Source organism: Antennarius striatus, chromosome 20 (assembly GCF_040054535.1).
Source record: "Antennarius striatus isolate MH-2024 chromosome 20, ASM4005453v1, whole genome shotgun sequence".
Lineage (NCBI taxonomy): Eukaryota > Metazoa > Chordata > Actinopteri > Lophiiformes > Antennariidae > Antennarius > Antennarius striatus.
The window spans coordinates 16,812,852-16,831,343 of record NC_090795.1 but is presented as its reverse complement, the minus strand read 5'-3'; the positions used below and the strand labels follow the sequence as shown (position 1 = coordinate 16,831,343).

General features: G+C 42.3%; 1 protein-coding gene across 1 annotated transcript in view; it reads right to left on the bottom strand.

Moving 5' to 3' along the window:
* The window catches only part of vstm2a (V-set and transmembrane domain containing 2A), an 80,882-nt gene extending 71,091 nt beyond the window's left edge, over positions 1 to 9,791 (bottom strand). The window contains exons 1-2 of the mRNA XM_068304361.1: positions 9,713 to 9,791; positions 8,479 to 8,645 (exon numbers count right to left, since the gene is read on the bottom strand). Coding sequence (XP_068160462.1) covers positions 8,479 to 8,645; positions 9,713 to 9,791 — 246 coding nt within the window. The remainder of the gene's footprint in view (positions 1 to 8,478; positions 8,646 to 9,712) is intronic.
* Positions 9,792 to 18,492: the final 8,701 nt, after the last annotated feature.

The window sequence follows — 18,492 nt, the reverse complement described above, 5'->3', positions numbered from 1 at the left end:
GTCATTCTGCGTTTCTCTACTGGATACCAAACCTGCCCATCACTTCCTCATCACCTCTGCTACCTGCACCAACATGTCCATTGAAGTCTGCACCAATGACAACTCTCTCACTTCTAGGCATGCTTTGCATCACTTCATCAAAGTCCAACCAGAATTTTTCCTTCTCCTCCAGCTCACATCCTACCTGTGGAGCATACCCACTAACATCATTGAACATCACGTCTTCTATTTCTAGCTTCAGACTCATCACTCTATCCGACACTCTTTTTACCTCCAGGACATTCCTAACAAACTCCTCCTTCAAGATAACTCCTACTCCATTTCTCGTCCCATCTACACCATGGTAGAACAACTTGAACCCTGCTCCTAAACTTCCAGCCTTGCTACCTTTCCCCCTGGTCTCCTGGACACACAGTATATCTGCCTTCCTCCTCTGCATCACGTCGACCAACTCTCTACCTTTTCCTGTCATAATTCCAACATTCAACGTCCCTACTCTTAGTCCTACACTCTTGGCGCTCCTCTTCTCTTTCTTCGTGTGAACGCACTTTCCTCCTCTCCTTCTTCGACCACCAGTAATCCAATTTCCACCAGCGCCCTGTAGGTCAACAGCACCGATGGCGGTCGTTGTTAACCCGGGCCTCAACTGATCTGGTGTGGAAGTCATAGGTTTGATTCACATCTTTGATTTGGCAAAAGTTTTACGCCGGATGCCCTTCCTGACGCAACCCTTTGTATTCATCCGGGCTTGGGACTGGCACAATAAGACACTGGCTTGTGCCCTCTTGCGGCTACATTTGAACATACATTGCAATTACTGTATATTAATTTCAGTCTTAGTGTAGAGCCTGGAATTTCAGACCCTTAATCCATCAATCCATCTTCAACTACTTATCCAGGGACAGTTCACAGTCTCAGGAGGGATGCCCATACTTCCCTCTCCCCAGACACCTCTTCCAGCTCCTCCGGGGGGATCCCGAGGCATTCCTAGGCCAGCCAAGAGACAGTGTCCCTCCAGTGTGTCCTGGGTCTTCCTCGAGGTCTCTTCCCGGTAGGATATGCCTCCTGGACGCCTCCCTGGGCGGCGTCAGGAGGCATCCGGAGCAGATGCCCAAGCCACAGCAGCTGGCTCAACTCAAGGTGGAGGAGCAGCGGCTCTACTCCGAGCTCCTCCCTGGTGACTGTGCTCCACACCCTATCTCTAAGGGTGCCCCCCCCCCCCCCACACTCTACGGAGGAAACTCATTTCAGCCACTTGTATCTGGGATCTGGTCCTTTCGGTCATGACCCAAAGCTCATGACCATAGGTGAGAGTAGAAACGTAGATTGACCAGTACATCGAGAGCTTCGCTTTGCAACTCAGCTACTACTTCACCACGACAGACCTATACAGCGACTGCATCACTGCGGAAGCTTCACTGACCTTTCAGTCAACCTCATGTTCCATCCTTCCCTCACTCATGAACAAGACCTCAAGATGCTTAAACTCCTCCACTTGTGGCAAGGACTATCCACCAACCTGAAGAGGGCACACCACCCTTTTCCGGTCGAAAACCATGGCCTCGGATTTAGAGGTGCTGATCCTCATCCCATTCGCATCACACTCAGCTGCAAACCGTCCCAGTGCACGCTGAAGGTCCAGGTTTGATGAGGCCAACAGGACAACATCGTCTACAAAAACCATCGATGAAATCCTTTGGTCCCCAAACCGGACTCCCTCCGGATTCTAGCTGCACCTAGAAATTCTGTCCATAAAGATTATGAACAGAACCAGGTGATAGAGGGCAGCCCTGCCCAAGTCCAACATGCACCTGGAATAGGTCTGACTTACTGCTCACAATGTGAACCAAGTTCTGGCTTTCAGTCATACAGGGACCGGACAGCCATCTGCAAAGGGCCCCGAACCCTAAACTCCCGAAGCACTCCCCACACGATACCACGAGACACGATCGAACGCCTTCTCCAGATCCAGAAAACACATGTGGACTGGTTGGGCAAACTCCCATGAACCCTAGAGCACTCGATGGAGAGTGTATAGCTGGTCCAGTGTTCCAGGACCGTGATGAAAACCGCATTGTTCCTCCTGAATCCGAGGTTTGATTATCGGTCTAATCCTCATCTCCAGTACCCTGGAGTAGACTTTCCCCAGGAGGCTGAGGAGTATCATCCCCCTATAGTTGGAACACATCCTCCGGTCCCCCTTTTTGAAAAAAGGGACCACCGCCCCGGTCTGCCAATCCAGAGGTACTGTCCCCGACTGCCATGTGATGTTACAGAGACGTGTCAACCATGACAGTCCCTGCACATCTAGAGACTTGAGGTACCTCAGAGACCATAGTCTCTTATTCTTCTGTGTAAGACATGGCAGCGGGATTGAGGATATCCTCAAAGTATTCTTTCCACCGACCGACAATATCCCCAGTCGAGCAGCAGCTCTCCTCCTCTACTGTAAACAGTGTTGGCTGTGCATCACTCTCCCCTGCTGAGGCGCCAAATGGTTTGGCAGAATTTCTTCAAAGCTGACCGATAGTCCTCCTCCATGGTCTCCCCGAACTCCTCCCAGACCCAAGTTTTTGCCTCCATGACTACTCGAGCTGCAGTACACCTGGCCTGCCTGTACCTGTCAGCTGCCTCCGGAGTTCTACAATTCAACAAGATTTGATAGGACTCCTTCTTCAGCTTGACGTCGTCCCTTACTTCCATTGCCCACCACCAGGTTCGGGGGTCCCGCAGAACAGTTCCGTGCAGCCGCTTTTACAATGGAGGTGGAGAACATGGTCCACTTTGTCTCATTGTCCCCAGCCTCCTGTGGGATCTGAGAGAAGCTCTCCCTGAGGTGGGAGTTGAAGACCTCACTGACAGAGTTCTGCCAGATGATCCCAACAGACTCTCAAAACACGTTTGGGCCTGCCGAGTCTGTCCGGTCCCCTGCTCTGCCAGTGGATCCAACTCACAACCATGTGGTGATCGTTTGACAGCTTTGCCCCTCTCTTAACCCGAGTGTCCAACACATGCGGTCGGAGGTCTGATGATACGAAAACAGAATGCATCACAATACCTTACCTTATATCAAATTACAAATTAGACGTTTCAAACAATACAACAAAAGGAATCAAAGGTGGAAAATATATTTACTATCATTGAGCTAAGGACTATCCTCAATCTGAAAGTTAATCAAAGCAATGAATATAAATTCTATAAAATAATAGTATAGTAAAATACAAAAACAAAAGTGCTGAGCATACAACTTAGGACAGCTGTGGCTCATGAAGTTGCTGCCCATTAAAAGGTCAGTGGTTTTATATCTAGTGTTCTAATTGGCAGGCAGAATCCTGTCTGTTAGTCTCCATCACATTAGCAGCAGCATGAGGTTCAAGATCAGGGTTACGGAAACTTTTTGGCTTTGGGAACACAATGGAATTTAAAATTTGACAGATCGGTCAGGCCGTATTACATTAATGGAGAATGTTTACATGAACCAGTATGGATTATATGTTTTTACCAACAAAGTAAAAAAAAAAAAAAGATATGTAATATCTGTAGGAACAGGACTGTTGGTTATTCTTTTTTGTTTTTGTTTTAAAGTTCAGTGTCAGTTTGGTTTGTCACAAGTCTGAGGTGTTCAACCATTACTGGAATATGTGTGTGCTGTGTTCATGATCACTCATTTGCTTGAAGTATAAAACTCATTTAAGAGGAAGTCACACTGAAAATAAATCAGTTTCCACTCCTGTGGTACTGCTTTTTGTTTGTTTGTTTGTTTGTTTGTTTATGGGACGGTTGTTTATTTTTCTTACGAAAGCTCAGTCATGTGCATCATTTCCACAATAATAGCAAAATCATAAAACAAATCCGACACTCAGTTGATGACATTATCTTTTCAAATTAACTCCAGAAATGAGCGAATCTCTAATTTGTTCTCCCATACTTTCACTCAAATTTAGCCAGTGTATATGACCATAGTAAAACAAGTTCTCTCAAATAACTTAAAAAACTGACAATTTTTTGTACTTTCAATTTATCATATAAAGTCAACAAGAGCTGGTTTTACAACTGGCTTCACCAAATTTTCAATCTTCAATTTGGACAAAAGTCTGTGAATGCAGCCTGACATTCCCGCCCCCACTTTTAGCGGCTGGATAAAAACACCTAACTCTAAACTATAGACAGTGACTCAACCTGGCCTTTTTGCCTCTCTCTTCCCCCTGCTCTCTCCCTGTTTACATTGCATTTTCCTTTTCCGTCCAAACACTCAAGGCGGATTACCGCCCTCCAAAGTCTGGGTCCTGTCTGGAGTTTCTTCCTCAATGAGGGAGTTTTTCCCTGCCGTTGTTACTTATGCTCTGGAGGGTTCTGCTAGGTTTCTGTCTTTTAAAGCTCTTTGGAATGTCTGTTGATGTGATTAAGTGCTTTATAAATAAAAATGATTGATTGATTTATTGATTTTTATCAGACTTTGGTGTAAAATATTTTGTGTCTATTTCTTGTTGAACTTTTTTTCCTCCTGCGTTTACTCATTGTTACAGAAGGACTCAATGCAGTGGCAGAGGTGAAGAAGAGAGGACAACCCAGACTCCATCAAAGGTCAGTGAGGTCTAGAGGGGGATATCCAGTGGTATCAACTGAAATGTCAGGTATTGCAGGAAAAAAAGGAAAATAAATGTGCTGTTCACTTGAATTTAGACAACTTTGCACCAATACTTGACAGGTTGGATTACAATTCGAGTGGGCTGTACATGACTCGTGACTGCTCTAAATGGTATTGTCAGTTCACTAGCAACTGCTCTGACTGTATTTCTCCTTAAACTGGTGAAAACTCTGCTGGGCCTTCATCACCTGGTAACAGATGCTTGCAGACCATGTGAGCTCTAATGTTATATACATGCATTTTATTCCTCATTCAGACAGAGGGCAGAGGCTCAGTTTGCCCTGACCTGCTAAAGTCCTTTATCCACCATTCAGTTTCTGCTGCATTGAAGTTGTCGTGAGAATACAGCACAGAAACACATCAAACCTCCTCCCTATGCGTTGATCCTTGTTGTTTCAGAATGCAGGAAGACTTATGTAATATTGAATGAAGGAGGGGGCTTAGAACCCAAACCTGTGGGTCTCCACAGGTGTTCACGATTTGACCTTCTATCATGACATTTTGGACGTCGTACCTTAAGGTTGTAACATTCAAATCTAAATCCTACACTTTATCTTATCTATTCAGCAGGTGACCATGACTATGTGAGACAAAGATCTGGTCATTACAACGGGATACATATGTGTTCTTTGGGAAATGTGAAGCCACTGTTAGCCACAATTCTGAAGGACTTCAAAGTGCTGCAGTGATGTTGGATGAGAGAGCATAAAACATAGGGAGCACAGAGGCAGGCTGCTGCCTGCAATACACAATACCTCATCATTGTTTTCAGGACGTTACCAAGCGAGGAACATTTAAAGGTGTAGATTGCATGATAAATATGCAGAGACAGGATTCTATTGATCACTTCGACACACTACACCTCTTACTATAGTCCTAATCAATCTCATTACAGTCATGTTGAATGCTTAATTCAGGAAATGTTAACTGCGTTTAAAATAAAATAAAAAAACAAAAAAAACAGACTATAGGCTACTCTTGCAGTTTTAACCATTAATGGTATTTTCTAAACAGGGTGTGAGCTCGGCAAGCTCTTCATTATACACTAAATAGTTAAACGGTGTCTTATAATATTAGAATATGAAGACCACAGGAATACACAAACATGTGTCATCACAACTGACACCGTTAGCACAAAAAAAAAACGTCATGCCATATGGAGTAGTGACGATGCTTCAGCACCAATCTGCTTCTGTTCATCAGTAGTAAATGTTTGTGTCTCTGCCTCTCTGTCTGCAAATGAAATAAATGCTGTCAGTAGTGTGAATGCTCTTTGTCACGATGGTGTGAATATTTTGTCTCTGTATCGCCGTGTTTGTACATAATTATCAACTGGCAGCATGTTCTTTATTATCTGAGGGGAGAATCATTTTCCACTTGTGGAAGCCGGAGCCAAACAGCAGCTTTCTCTGTTGGCGTGTTTGAGTTTGTTTCTTTGGCTCTCTCATCCGTGTCCACTGCAGTCTCAGAGAACTTCATGAGAGGAGCACAAACAGTGCAACATGAATATTAACTTTCTGGTGCCTTTGTCACTTTTTTCTCAGTGTACTGGAGCCTTGAATCTCTCACATTTAGAGGCGTGGGGGAATTTGTTTCTACAAGATACAAGCAATTGAATAATTCAGTGATAATTCTCAACCAAGATCATTTGATTTGTTGAAGCAATTTATTACAGTGCTGCATGATAAAATGGTCCAAAAGAAACACACAACTAAATGATCAACTCGATCGATTTTTCAACACAAAAATCAATATGATGTTTGTAGTCTAGTGAAGCTTCACCAAAACAGAAAAACAATAAGAAAAAATATATAAATATGTATTGTTTTCTTCTCAAGAATCATAATAACCTGCACAAACCCAGATGGTCACAAAAAGTGTCGACTAAAACGTTAATGCATCATCCAGTTCTTTTGATGTAGCACCAAAAGGGAATGTATCCACTGGTGGAAGCTCTTCCCAACAAAATGAATGATTCCTTCATGATTCAGGAACAGGAAACATTTCCTCTTTCTAACAGTCAACATTGTTTCTGGTTTATTGTCACTGAAGTGCTGTCACACAGTTTTTCTGTTTCCCAAGCAGTAATCCAACTCTGACCTGGTTTTTTGCAGTTAATTACATTTTCAACCCAATCTTAACCCTGATTTTAAGGTCCAGCAGCCTGTGAGAAGTTCAACCTTTCGCACCAAAGGTGTATTAATTTTCATAGACCAGTAATTCAAATTATTTGCGTTGCTTGTTTGATTGCTTTTTTTTTTTTTTTTAGTGGGTAGAGGTGACCTAAATGCTTTCAACAAACTATTTCAAAACAAAATAAATGGACTCTAATGGACTTTAAAAGATGACATCTTCAACCTGGGTGGATAACATATGAAGATCAGAATCATTCATCAACACACACACACACACACACACACACACACACACACACACACACACACACACACACACACACACACTCAGTAAACAGCTTTCTCCTGTTACGTCATCGGACAAGGTGAGATGCTTTTTTACTTTTCATGCGTATTTGTATTCTGAGACGTTCCACTCATTTACTCTAATTTTCCAGGAGACCAGCTGCTTCTAGAACAGCATCTCACACACAGTCGACTCTGTTCCCAAACTGCAACACTGCAGGATCAACACACACACACACACACACACACACACACACACACACACACACACACACACACACACACACACACACACACAACACATCTACACACATTAACACACACATGCAGAGGGGCTTTCACTTTGGGCCTGATCATCCCTCTCTAATAAGGAATGTTGGTAACGATTCTGGATCAACAGGCCGCCGACATCCAAGAGTCACATGACATCAAGCCCACATCAAAGCATCGGCTGATACCACTATGAGAGCCCCGCTACAATAGAACAATAATTACAGCTGCACACACACACACACACACACACACACATACACACATATCTGCCTTCCTCATTGTCAGAAGCAGAAGCGTTGTTTGATGTCTGCCGTAACAACACAGCAGTCCTTCCAAATCCTGACAGCAGCCACCTGCGATCCAGTGTGTGAGCGAGTCGTTCCCGTTTGGATGCACCAAACATTCAGATGCTCTCATTCACAGAGTGGGCAATTATCATTTGGGTTGAAGGTACATGTCATAGTCAGACATATATAAAAAAAAATGCCAAAGCAATAAAAATGCACCGCTTATTTAGCCCATCTATAAGGATACTATATATATTGGCTCAATCTGCCATATTTCCTGAATAATCAGCCTCATTTACTTCATTTGTGATGCAATTAATGACAAAAGTGACCTTGTTTTTTTGTTTTTCCGTCTTTTTCTTTGCAGTTTTACTTGACATGAGTCAGCTTGTTGGGATTTTCACTGGTTTGAGGACAGGAAGGGATTTTTGTTTTACTACTACTACTACTACTACTACTACTACTACTACTACTAGTAGTAGTAAGAAGAAGAGAAGAACTTTTTTTTTTATTAGAAGAAGAATAATACTTTTTTTATCAAATTGTTATTTGGGATAAATCTAACTTTCTGTTTTGAGGTATCACTTCAAAGCAGCAGCAGATTTTTTGCAAGTCACAAAGTGTTATTTATTTATTCCTCATGAGAAAAAAAAAGTTGGACCACGATTGTCTGACATTGATCTTCGGAGATGCTCCACAAGCACCGTGCGTAAAAGCGCATGTAGCTGTTATAACGTCCTTATTCCCCTTTATGTGTGGGTGCGCTTAACTCGCACAGCTTTTGATTTGGGAAGAGGATGAAAGATGGAAGTGGAAAATTTTTGTTTTAAAAAAATACGGTCCCCTGTACCTCTTCAGCCTCGACGTCCTCCTCGCTGTCAGCGGGTTCCGGCTCCTTCACGAACCACCACTGAATCTCCAGATACACGGACGCGGTTCCGCTTTGGAAAGCACACGCCATTTCTATGTTTTGTCCCTCTTTAACCGTCATGTTGGAGGGCAGATCCGTGAAGCGACCTGCAGATTAGAGAGGGGGGAGGAGGAGGATGGGAGGGGGGGGGCATATGATGAAGATAGTTGTGTGATTTGCGCAGACAAAGTAACAGCCATGAATTCATCTCTCGAACGACCTGCTTGTGGTCGGAATCGTGAGTGTGATGAAGGTGCGTTCTGGGTTTAATTGAAGGAGATGGCGGGAGGGGATGGGGGGGGGGGTCCACTTGTCACAGACAGCGGCGCGTCTTCATCGGGAATTTACATAACGCACAGTCGCACCAAAACGTTCAGACATTTATTAACGCAAAGATAGAGGTTTTAAGGGGACTTTATCTCCCTCCTGATCCATTTCTGACCAGGAAAAAATGAAGTTGAGTCTTTACAGAATGGGGGGCGATCGTGACGGAAACAGATGGTCTGGTTGGAGGAAAAGGGAATGACACCTAAATGTTATCTTTAAACGTTACAGTGAGGATTTCTACAAAGTTTCACATCAAAATCTGATGTCAGTTGTGCGTGAAACGCGACACACAGTGTGTGTGTGAGTTTTGTGGTCTGTGGGGAGGAAGAGGAGGCAGTTTGAAAGTGTGATCTATGGAGCGTCGCGCTGAGGAAGGGCGCACCGCCGCATGCAGCAGCAGCTGTCCGCGGTGCTGAAATGTGCGGCTCCTTGCTCACTATTTCGATAGTGAGGAGCCTCAAATGAAGTTATCTTTAACATAAAATCTATTTTTTTTATGTATCAAGACACAAATGGCGAGGAAGAAACAAACATCCACTCCAGCTCCGTCACTTGAATCCAAACAAGCACCAGTTGCATTTTTTCCCGTCATCATGAGTAAAATATAAAGAGAAGAGAAAAATTTTTTTAAAAATGCAACCTTCTTCTTCATCATCCCTTTTGGTTTTTCCTTTATTTCTGCTGCATTTAAACCAATCTCATTTCATATAATTCCCAGGCCGCTTTTCCAGAAGCGATGCGCACTTTTAACACTTTGTCCGACTGAACGTCTCCCATCATGTCGGGCAGCAAAACGCGACGCGATCACACCGAAAGATCTGCCGCTCGGATAACGTCAGCTTCTTACCTTCAAACGCCAATCCGAGTTGCACACAGAATCCAACCAAGAAAACAAATCCAACAGTATCATGAGAGGTCCACATCATTCCAATATAGAGAGGTTGTTTTTTTTTTTTTTTTTGCGTCAGCCGAAAGGGGGGGAAACAGGACGAACAGCAACCAAAAATAGAAAAGCAGCGAAATCAAACAGTTGCTGCTGGGTGAGTGTGTTTAGACGGAGATCGCCGAAGGTGGAACATGCTTCAAAAGTAAAGCCCGTCGTCGCTGAAGTTGTTTTATTCGCCTTTCTCTCCGTGTGTTTGTGTGTGTGTGTGTGTGTGTATGTGTGTGTGTCTGCGGGAGAGCGCGTCGCCCGCCTGGCCGCTCTGGAGTCTGGAGGAAAAACCGGTGCTGCGGTGTTCCGTCTGCGCTACCGGAGAGACGTCAGTCTAGTGGATCACTGTGGCATCCACACACACTCCACACCTCTGCAAAATCTAGTCCTCTTCCGGCCCCTCGCTGTCACCTTGACCGCTTGATTCAAAAATGTGCCGCACATTTCAACGTCACACAGAAAATCGCTGCGTCTTTACGCATTTTTTAAAAATTATTATTCTGATATATCTGGAAAAAAAAAGCGCGAATGATCGTTGCTGTACTTTTTTTTTTTTTAAATATGTTAAATGTTTTAAAAAGCCCCTCCGTGGATTCACCAAATGGACACAAAGCATGAGAAGAAATGCCCCCCACCCCCCTATTCAAAGCCAAGGAATTGCATTTCGCGTGGGTGTGTCCAATTCTGATGCTGTCAGGAGACCGATTGTCTTAGAAGCTATAAAACGATATCGTAGCATTAGACGGGAGCAAACACGGGTGGGGGTGGAGGTGGGGGGGGGTGGACCGAACGATCCGGCGAGCGCAGCGCGTCCCGAGTCATTAGGATGGGAGAGATCCCGCCGGGGGTGTGCGCCTCCGGGGCAGAGCGAGGACACTTTGCCCTTCGATGCAATGGGCGCAACATTTTCAAATATTTGCACTTAATTGATTCACAGGCCGATCCGGGATCATCGTTCTGGGACCAGCACTTCTCTCTTCCATTAACACCAGTGTCCGTGGGCAGAGGCGTTAGAGGGACTGGACTCCAGTCCGCGGGGTGATGACTGGTCTCTGCTGTCATCCTGCGCGCAACACACACTGAACTGGAGATGCTCACACTACACACAAAAGAGTGCTACCAACATACTGTAATCTGGATTATTATCTGGATTTTAAGCACATTCATGTACACCAAAGCTATTGGTGTGGAACTATTTGTTGCCTATTTGGAATAGTTGTCCTTTCCCCTACCTGTATCTGCACCGAAACCCCAATAATTAACACCCCCCCCTTTTTTTTTTGTGGTCAATCCCGGTGAACCAAATAACCACATTTCTCTTTTTATCCCCTGTGCATACTGGGTATTGTGATGTCATTATTAGTAAGTGTTCCTATGCATTCATGGATGACTCATTTTCTTACTCTGATGCAAATAATAAACTGAGTGAAAGCAATTATCATGAAAATACATCGGGTAAGTTTTGATCAAAACTGTTGTTATTGATCAGTGATGATGAGTAGTGACGACATTACAAAATGTAACTTGTTATCTTAAGTAGTCACAAGATCTATATATTGATAATTATTTACAATATTTTCCGCACTATGAGGCGCAACTAAGGGCCTTTAATTTTCTCAAAAACCGACAGTGCCCTTTATAATCCAGCATGCCTTATACTTTATATGGGAAAAGTTTTAAAAGTATTGGCCATTCATTGAAGTTGTGCCTTATAATTCAGTGGAAAATACTGTAAATGTTTATTTGGTGGTAAATTTATGTGTTTGCTCACCTACGTTTCAACCTTCAACTTTTGACAATTTGAGCCTTTTTGCAAAATTAAGGGGAAAGAAGTCCCATAAAAGTATTATGATATATAAGCAAATATTTTTCGTATAATTTAGGGATATTATCAAAACAGATGGATATAATCTAATTTTATACTCATATTTCACATACTGTCTTCTCCTTTACTGCTATTTCACTTTAGTTCATTGTTATTTCCTCTATAACACAATTCACTTTGTATAACTACTACTTAGTTCGTAATCCAAAAGTCAATATTTTATTCCATAAAACAAGAAAAATCATGTTCTCTGAATTTGAAATCACATTATTGTAAATTTAACTTTGAGAATTAAAATGTGTGACCAAAGGAATTTAATAGAACCTAACATATATATATATATATATATATATATATATATATATATATATATATATATATATATCTCCCTCTCACCCTTGTGGGGTGGTATCTGTGTGTCATCCTCATGTTCGGATCCTCTACCAGAGTCCTGGGAGTCTGAGGGTTCTGCGCAGTATCTTAGCTGTTCCTAGGACTGCGCTCTTCTGGACTGAGGCTTCAGATGTTCTTCCAGGAATCTCCTGGAGCCACTCTTCCAGTTTGGGGGTCACTGCCCCAAGTGCTCCTACTACCACGGGGACCACAGTAACCTTGACCTTCCACATCTGTTCCAGCTGTTCTTTCAACCCTTGATACTTCCAATCGTTTCATGTTCCTTCTTCCTGATGTTGGCATTCAGCTGGAATCGCCACATCTATCACCACTGCTCTCTTCTGCTCTTCACCACTATGTCTAGTTTGTTAGCCAGCAGCTGTTTGTCGGTCTGGAAGCTGAAGTCCCACAGGATCTTAGCCTTGTCGTTCTCAACCACCTTCGGTGGTATGTCCCATTGGGATTTGGGTACTTCTAGTCTACTGGGTACAGATGCTCCTGTACACTATTACAGCTACTTGGTTGTGCCTTTCCATGTATGCTGAGTTGGCGAGCATCTTACACCCTACCACATGCTGGACTGACTCTGGGGCTTTACATAGCCTGCACCTTGGGCCAGATCTACTGTGGTAGATATTGGCCTCTATTGCTCTTGTACTTAGGGTCTGTTCTTGTGCTGCCATGATCAGTGCCTCTGTGCTGTCTGTCAGTCCAGCTTTATTCAGCCATTGGTAGGTCTTCTTGATATCAGCCACTTCCTCTATCTGACGGTGGTACATGCCGTGTAGGGGCTTGTCCCTCCATGTTGTCTCCTCCTCCTCCTCTTCCTCCTCAGATTTCTGCTGTCTAAGGCATTCACTGAGCAGTTCATCTGTTGGGGCCATCTTCCTGATGTACTCTTGGATTTTTGATGTCTCATCCTGGACAGTGGCCCTGATGCTCACTAGTCCTCGGCCTCCCTCTTTCCGCTTAGTGTACAGCCTCAGGATGCTGGACTTGGGGTGAAACCCTCCATGCATGGTGAGGAGCTTTCTCGTCTTGATGTCTGTGGCTTCTATCTCCTCCTTTGGCCAGTTTATGATCCCAGCGGGGTATCTGATGACAGGCAGTGCATACATGTTGATGGCTCGGACCTTGTTCTTGCCATTCAGCTGACTTCTCAGGACTTGCCTTACTCTCTGGAGGTATTTGGCTGTGGATGACTTCCTTGTGGCCTCCTCATGGTACCCAATCTCGGATTGTGGTGGGGGTGATATCCCCCCGCTGATCTGGCGTCCTGGCTCCCCCTTGCCGTAGCATTGTTGTTGTATTTCATCGATCTCTAGTTGTGACAGCAGTTTTCGGTTACGGATGTTGGAACACTGGGCTAACAGCTGTTTCTTTGTTAGCCTTGATTGTGGGTTTCGAAGCATCCATTGGTCCCACATCCGCCCCATATATCCTCTCTCTCTGCGATTAGTAGTGTAGTAGCATTCCGACAACTCCGTATTCTCCGCCCTTGTCCATGTGTGTCTTGTTCCAGTAGCCCATTTCTCATCAGATTGCCCTGGTTCCCTAGCATCTGACGCGGACCTTGTTAACCCGGGCGACGTCCGAGCCGGTATGACTGTCATTATTGTGTTCACTCATGATTGAGGTCGGCTGGTATAGCATTAAGGGTCTTGCCTAAGGACCCTCACTGGATAGTGTCCACCATGTCTGGGGTTCGAAACCACGCCCTCCTGCATTCCAGACCACACCCTCCTGTATTCCAGACCACGCCCCTCCTGCATTTGTGTAAGTTGACTGGATAATGTTTTTCCCGACCGGGATTCGAACCCAAAACCTCCTGCATTCAAGTCAGTTATTATTGCAGTCAATTATCCAGTTATTAATGGAATGTAACTGATGAAACTTTGTGCTAAAATATAGCTCAATATATGAATAATTTGTATCTAATTTATAAAATTGCTTCTGACTAGATTTTCTTTCACAGATCTCGACAATCCATGAACTGCTTCCAATTGGATGCTCAGTTTCAGATCTGTTGATTAAGTAGTTATTGATTTGACATTGATCTTGAGTTCGGCATATATCCAGTTTAGTAATAACCATGCTAAAATTGTGATTGATTAACCAGAACTCAGCTTCTTGGGCTATAATCTGTTGTTATCAGCCTTTGACAATCTAATAAAACATTAGTATCTAAAATACAAAACAGAGTTGTGACTGTGGGGGGAAAATCATCCACAGTTTATTAATCGTTGTTTAAAAGTAAAGTTCTTAAATCACTTTGTAGGACATCACTGTGACAGGATGTGTGTGTGTGTGTGTGTGTGTGTGTGTGTGTGTGTGTGTGTGTGTGTGTGTGTGTGTGTGTGTGTGTGTGTGTGTGTGTGTGTGTGTGTGTGTGTGTGTGTGTGTGTGTGTGTGTGTGTGTGTCTTTTAAAGAAGTTAAGGATGAAACCACATGACTCTGAAAAAAACATGAACTACATGACAGCCTGTGAACATGTACTTTATGGGGCGGCAGTTGCTCAGTCCACTAAATCTTTAGCTGGGGACTGGAGGGGGGTCGACTCAAGACTCATGTAAGGCAAAACAATGTGTGTGAAGTGGTTGTGGAGAGATTCCAGTTCACCTCCTGACCACTGCCAGAGTGCCCTTGATGAAGACCCTGTCCCTTTTAAAAGCTGCTCACTGGGCGTACCATAAAGGAGCTGCCCGCCACTCCACCTCTCATTATTATGTATATCTGCCCTACGACCTCCTGTATATGTGCGTTTTGGTCCCGTATCATATACAGTATACATGCAGTCATTCATTCATCTTCTTACCTGCTTCATGCACTTGGACATAACTTGTATATAACTTATATATAACTTATATATATCTTATATATATATATATATATATATATATATATATATATATATATATATATATATATATATATATATATATATATATATATATATATATATATACAGTATATATCCAAGTGCATGAAGCAGGTAAGAAGATGAATGAATTAATGCATGTTAAACCCTGCCACCGCTTCACTAAAAAATAACAGCCCTTTTAAAATTAAAGTACCCTTATTTTAAAGCTCACTTTGTTGTTAGATAAAGTAGCTAATCCATAATTTTGTAATTAAATTGAAGTGTCTTTAAAAAACTCATCAGGGCCGTTGATGTGTTAATAAAACTATAATTACGGGAGCGTGATTTTACATTTAAGTTCTCATTGACCATCATCTGAATTTGCACCTTTATTCTTTTTTTTTTTTAAATTTAAAAATGTTATGAGATTAGTTTTAAAGAGTTTTACCTTGAAACCCTCTTCATGTCTGCAAATGATGCATTAAAATTAATTCATCAGGGAGCACAGTCCTCAAGCAAAGCACATATATATATATATATATATATATATATATATATATATATATATATATATATATATATATATATATATATATATATATATATATATATATATATACACTACAGATTGATTGTGGTGTAGACACACACACCACAATCAATCTGATTATTTATTAATGATCCCATTAAAAATGCCACGCTTCTTGTCATGTCAAAGTCATTTGAGCAGAAAAGATCAGATGTTGACGTCTGTGCCTCAGAAACCTCAGGGCAGTGAGGGCATTTCAGTCACCTTGTAGTCTGGTACCAACATACAGGAAGCACATCTAGCACAGTAATATTAGTATTTAAAAGAAGAAATACATGATGTGTAAATAATCACAATGTAATGTGTTTTAGTGACATGATATCAACAGATTAGATTGATGTCTGACTCATCAGAGTTCTAACAGATTTTATTTAGACAATGGGCCTATTTCACGAAGGCAGGGTTAACCTACCCTGAGGTTAACCTCAGGGTAGGTTAACCTCAGGTTAACCTCAGGTTAAGGTTAACCTGAGGTTAACCTCAACGCTTTACGGAAGTCAGAGTACAGATTTGAATTTATGAATAGAAAGACTTTGACATTTTCAGAAGAAAGAGAACAGCGTTGCAGCTGCAAGGAAGAGCGACATGTCGTGGGAGTGAATTGCTGCTCAAGTCGAAGCGTAAGTTCTAAGTCTGTTGCACTCACGGTAAAAATACGGAAGTGCGATCCAGTGGGGGGAGAAGGGCACGTCAGCAGCTGAGAATGAAAATAAAAACATCGTTCACACAGGTCAGACTTCATCATCTCATTAGGGATCCTCCTCATCCTCATTATGTTTGATATTGTACAGTAATAATTAAGTGGACGTTTGACTATTCAATTGTTTTATTCCCAACATAACGGTCTTTTCACGCACATAAATGCGCTCTCATCTATATCAGGTTCTGTTAAATAATGAAATACATTCAAATGTTTTTATTATTGTTGTGTAAATAAAACAGTCAATCGGCATATGAACGTTACAAAAACAGTTGAAGGATATTCACACCGTTGCGTACACCGATATTATCTAAGAACTGAAATCAAGAGCTGACATGTAGCTCGTTTGATACAGTAATAGCCAAAACTGCTTTAGTTCATACAACAGTGGCCGTGACATTGTACTGCTTATAACCGCTCTAAGGTATTTCCAAGTTTTATTTTCTGTCTGTTTTAGTCACATGACACACACAGGAGTTGATATTGATTTAAAAAAAAGAAAGAATTTAACAAGAAATTGAAGAAAACAAAGGTGGGATAATATTTTATGTTACTGATTGTTCTCTTCCCATTGTGGTGGAATACAGAGTGTGACATTTATCCTCTACTTTAAGTATTACTTATTATTACTTAAGTATATACTTTAAGTAACAGATTCTCATCCCTTTTTAAAGAGAACTGAGAAAGAGAACTGTCCGACAGGATATGACAGGACATCTGAACGCGATACAAAACAATTAAAATCTCTGTGAATTAGAAACTCCATCAATGGGCTCCTCGTCAAACGGACATGCTATGTTCACCTCTGAAATACGGAGTTATTTATTAACCCTTACTTCAGTCAGACTCTCCGTCCGACAGAACCAGGAAATGAAGCCGCACGAGTGGCGGTGAAAGGGAGCGGAGTCAAAAGAAACCCTGGGTTTGTGGAATAAAACCTGCTCCCGACCAGGTTAAGTTCAGAGAGTCTGTTACTGCGGTAACAAACCCAGTGGTTCACTTTACCTCGCGTCATGAAACAAGTCAGGGTTACTGCTCTAACCCTGGGTTAACTTACCTCCCTTTGTACAATTTCCTACAATTTTACAATACAATTTCCTCCGGGATTAATAAAGTATCTATCTATCTATCTATCTATCTATCTATCTATCTATCTATCTATCTATCTATCTATCTATCTATCTATCTATCTATCTATCTATCTATCTATCTATCTATCTATCTATCTATCTATCTATCTATCTATCTATCTATCTTGTGACAATGAAAGCCCTGGTTTTCCCTCAGGGTTAACTCACCCTGGTTGTCCACTAAACCTGCTTTTTGAACGGCCCCACGACACGAAGCAGGGCTAACAACCCCCCGAGTACAACCTGTGGTTCTGGGTTGCTTTACCCTGAACTTGGAAACCCAGGGTTTTCGGTTTCACAAGTGCTTCTCGGGGTTAGTTTTTGTAACCCAGGGTAAGTTGACCCACAGTTTAACAGGCGTGATGCCACTTTAAAAAGCCATCATCAATGGAGCCCAGATTCGACGAGTCACCATGACGACGGACGAGACACGATCCGCGTTACTTCACGCAGTTGAAGTGCAGATTGTAATCTACGTGTATGAAGACTTAGAGGACATGTTACAAAAAGAGGAACAGCGTTGCAGCTGTAAAGAAGAGAGAGATTAATTGAAACTGCTGCTCAAGTCGATGCGTACGTCTAAACGTAGTCTGTGGGACTCACGGTACAATTAATGAGGTAAACGGCTTGAATAATAGTTTATTATTTTATCAGATGCAATCCAGCGGGGGAGAAGCACACATGTCAACAGCTGAGAACGAAGTTTAAAAACATCGTTCACACAGGTCAGACTTCTGCATCATCTCGTTAGGGATCCTCCTCTTCCTCATTATAACATAATGACATTGTACAGTAAATAATAAGTGGACGTTCGGCTTTTCAGTCGTTTTATCGCCTACAGAATGCTCCTGTCACACACATAAATGTGCTCTCATTTATAGGCATTCCATGTTTAATTCTCTGTGTCTTTTAGTCAAATAATACATAATTGATAAAAAGAAAAAGAAATTAACAGGAAATTTAAGAAAAGAGAGGTGGTCAAATATTTTCTGTTACCGATTGTTCCTATTGCTTAACATTCTGGTGCGATACAGAGTGACATTTAGCCTCCACTGAAGGATCAACACTTTCCCATCTTTTTTTAACAGAGCAAGCTGGACAGTCCGTCACATCCAATGTACAGATAGACGCTCAGTGAACAACAGCGGTTCTTTCTGTGGCATTCATATGCAACTGTATGTTTTGATGTCCTCCT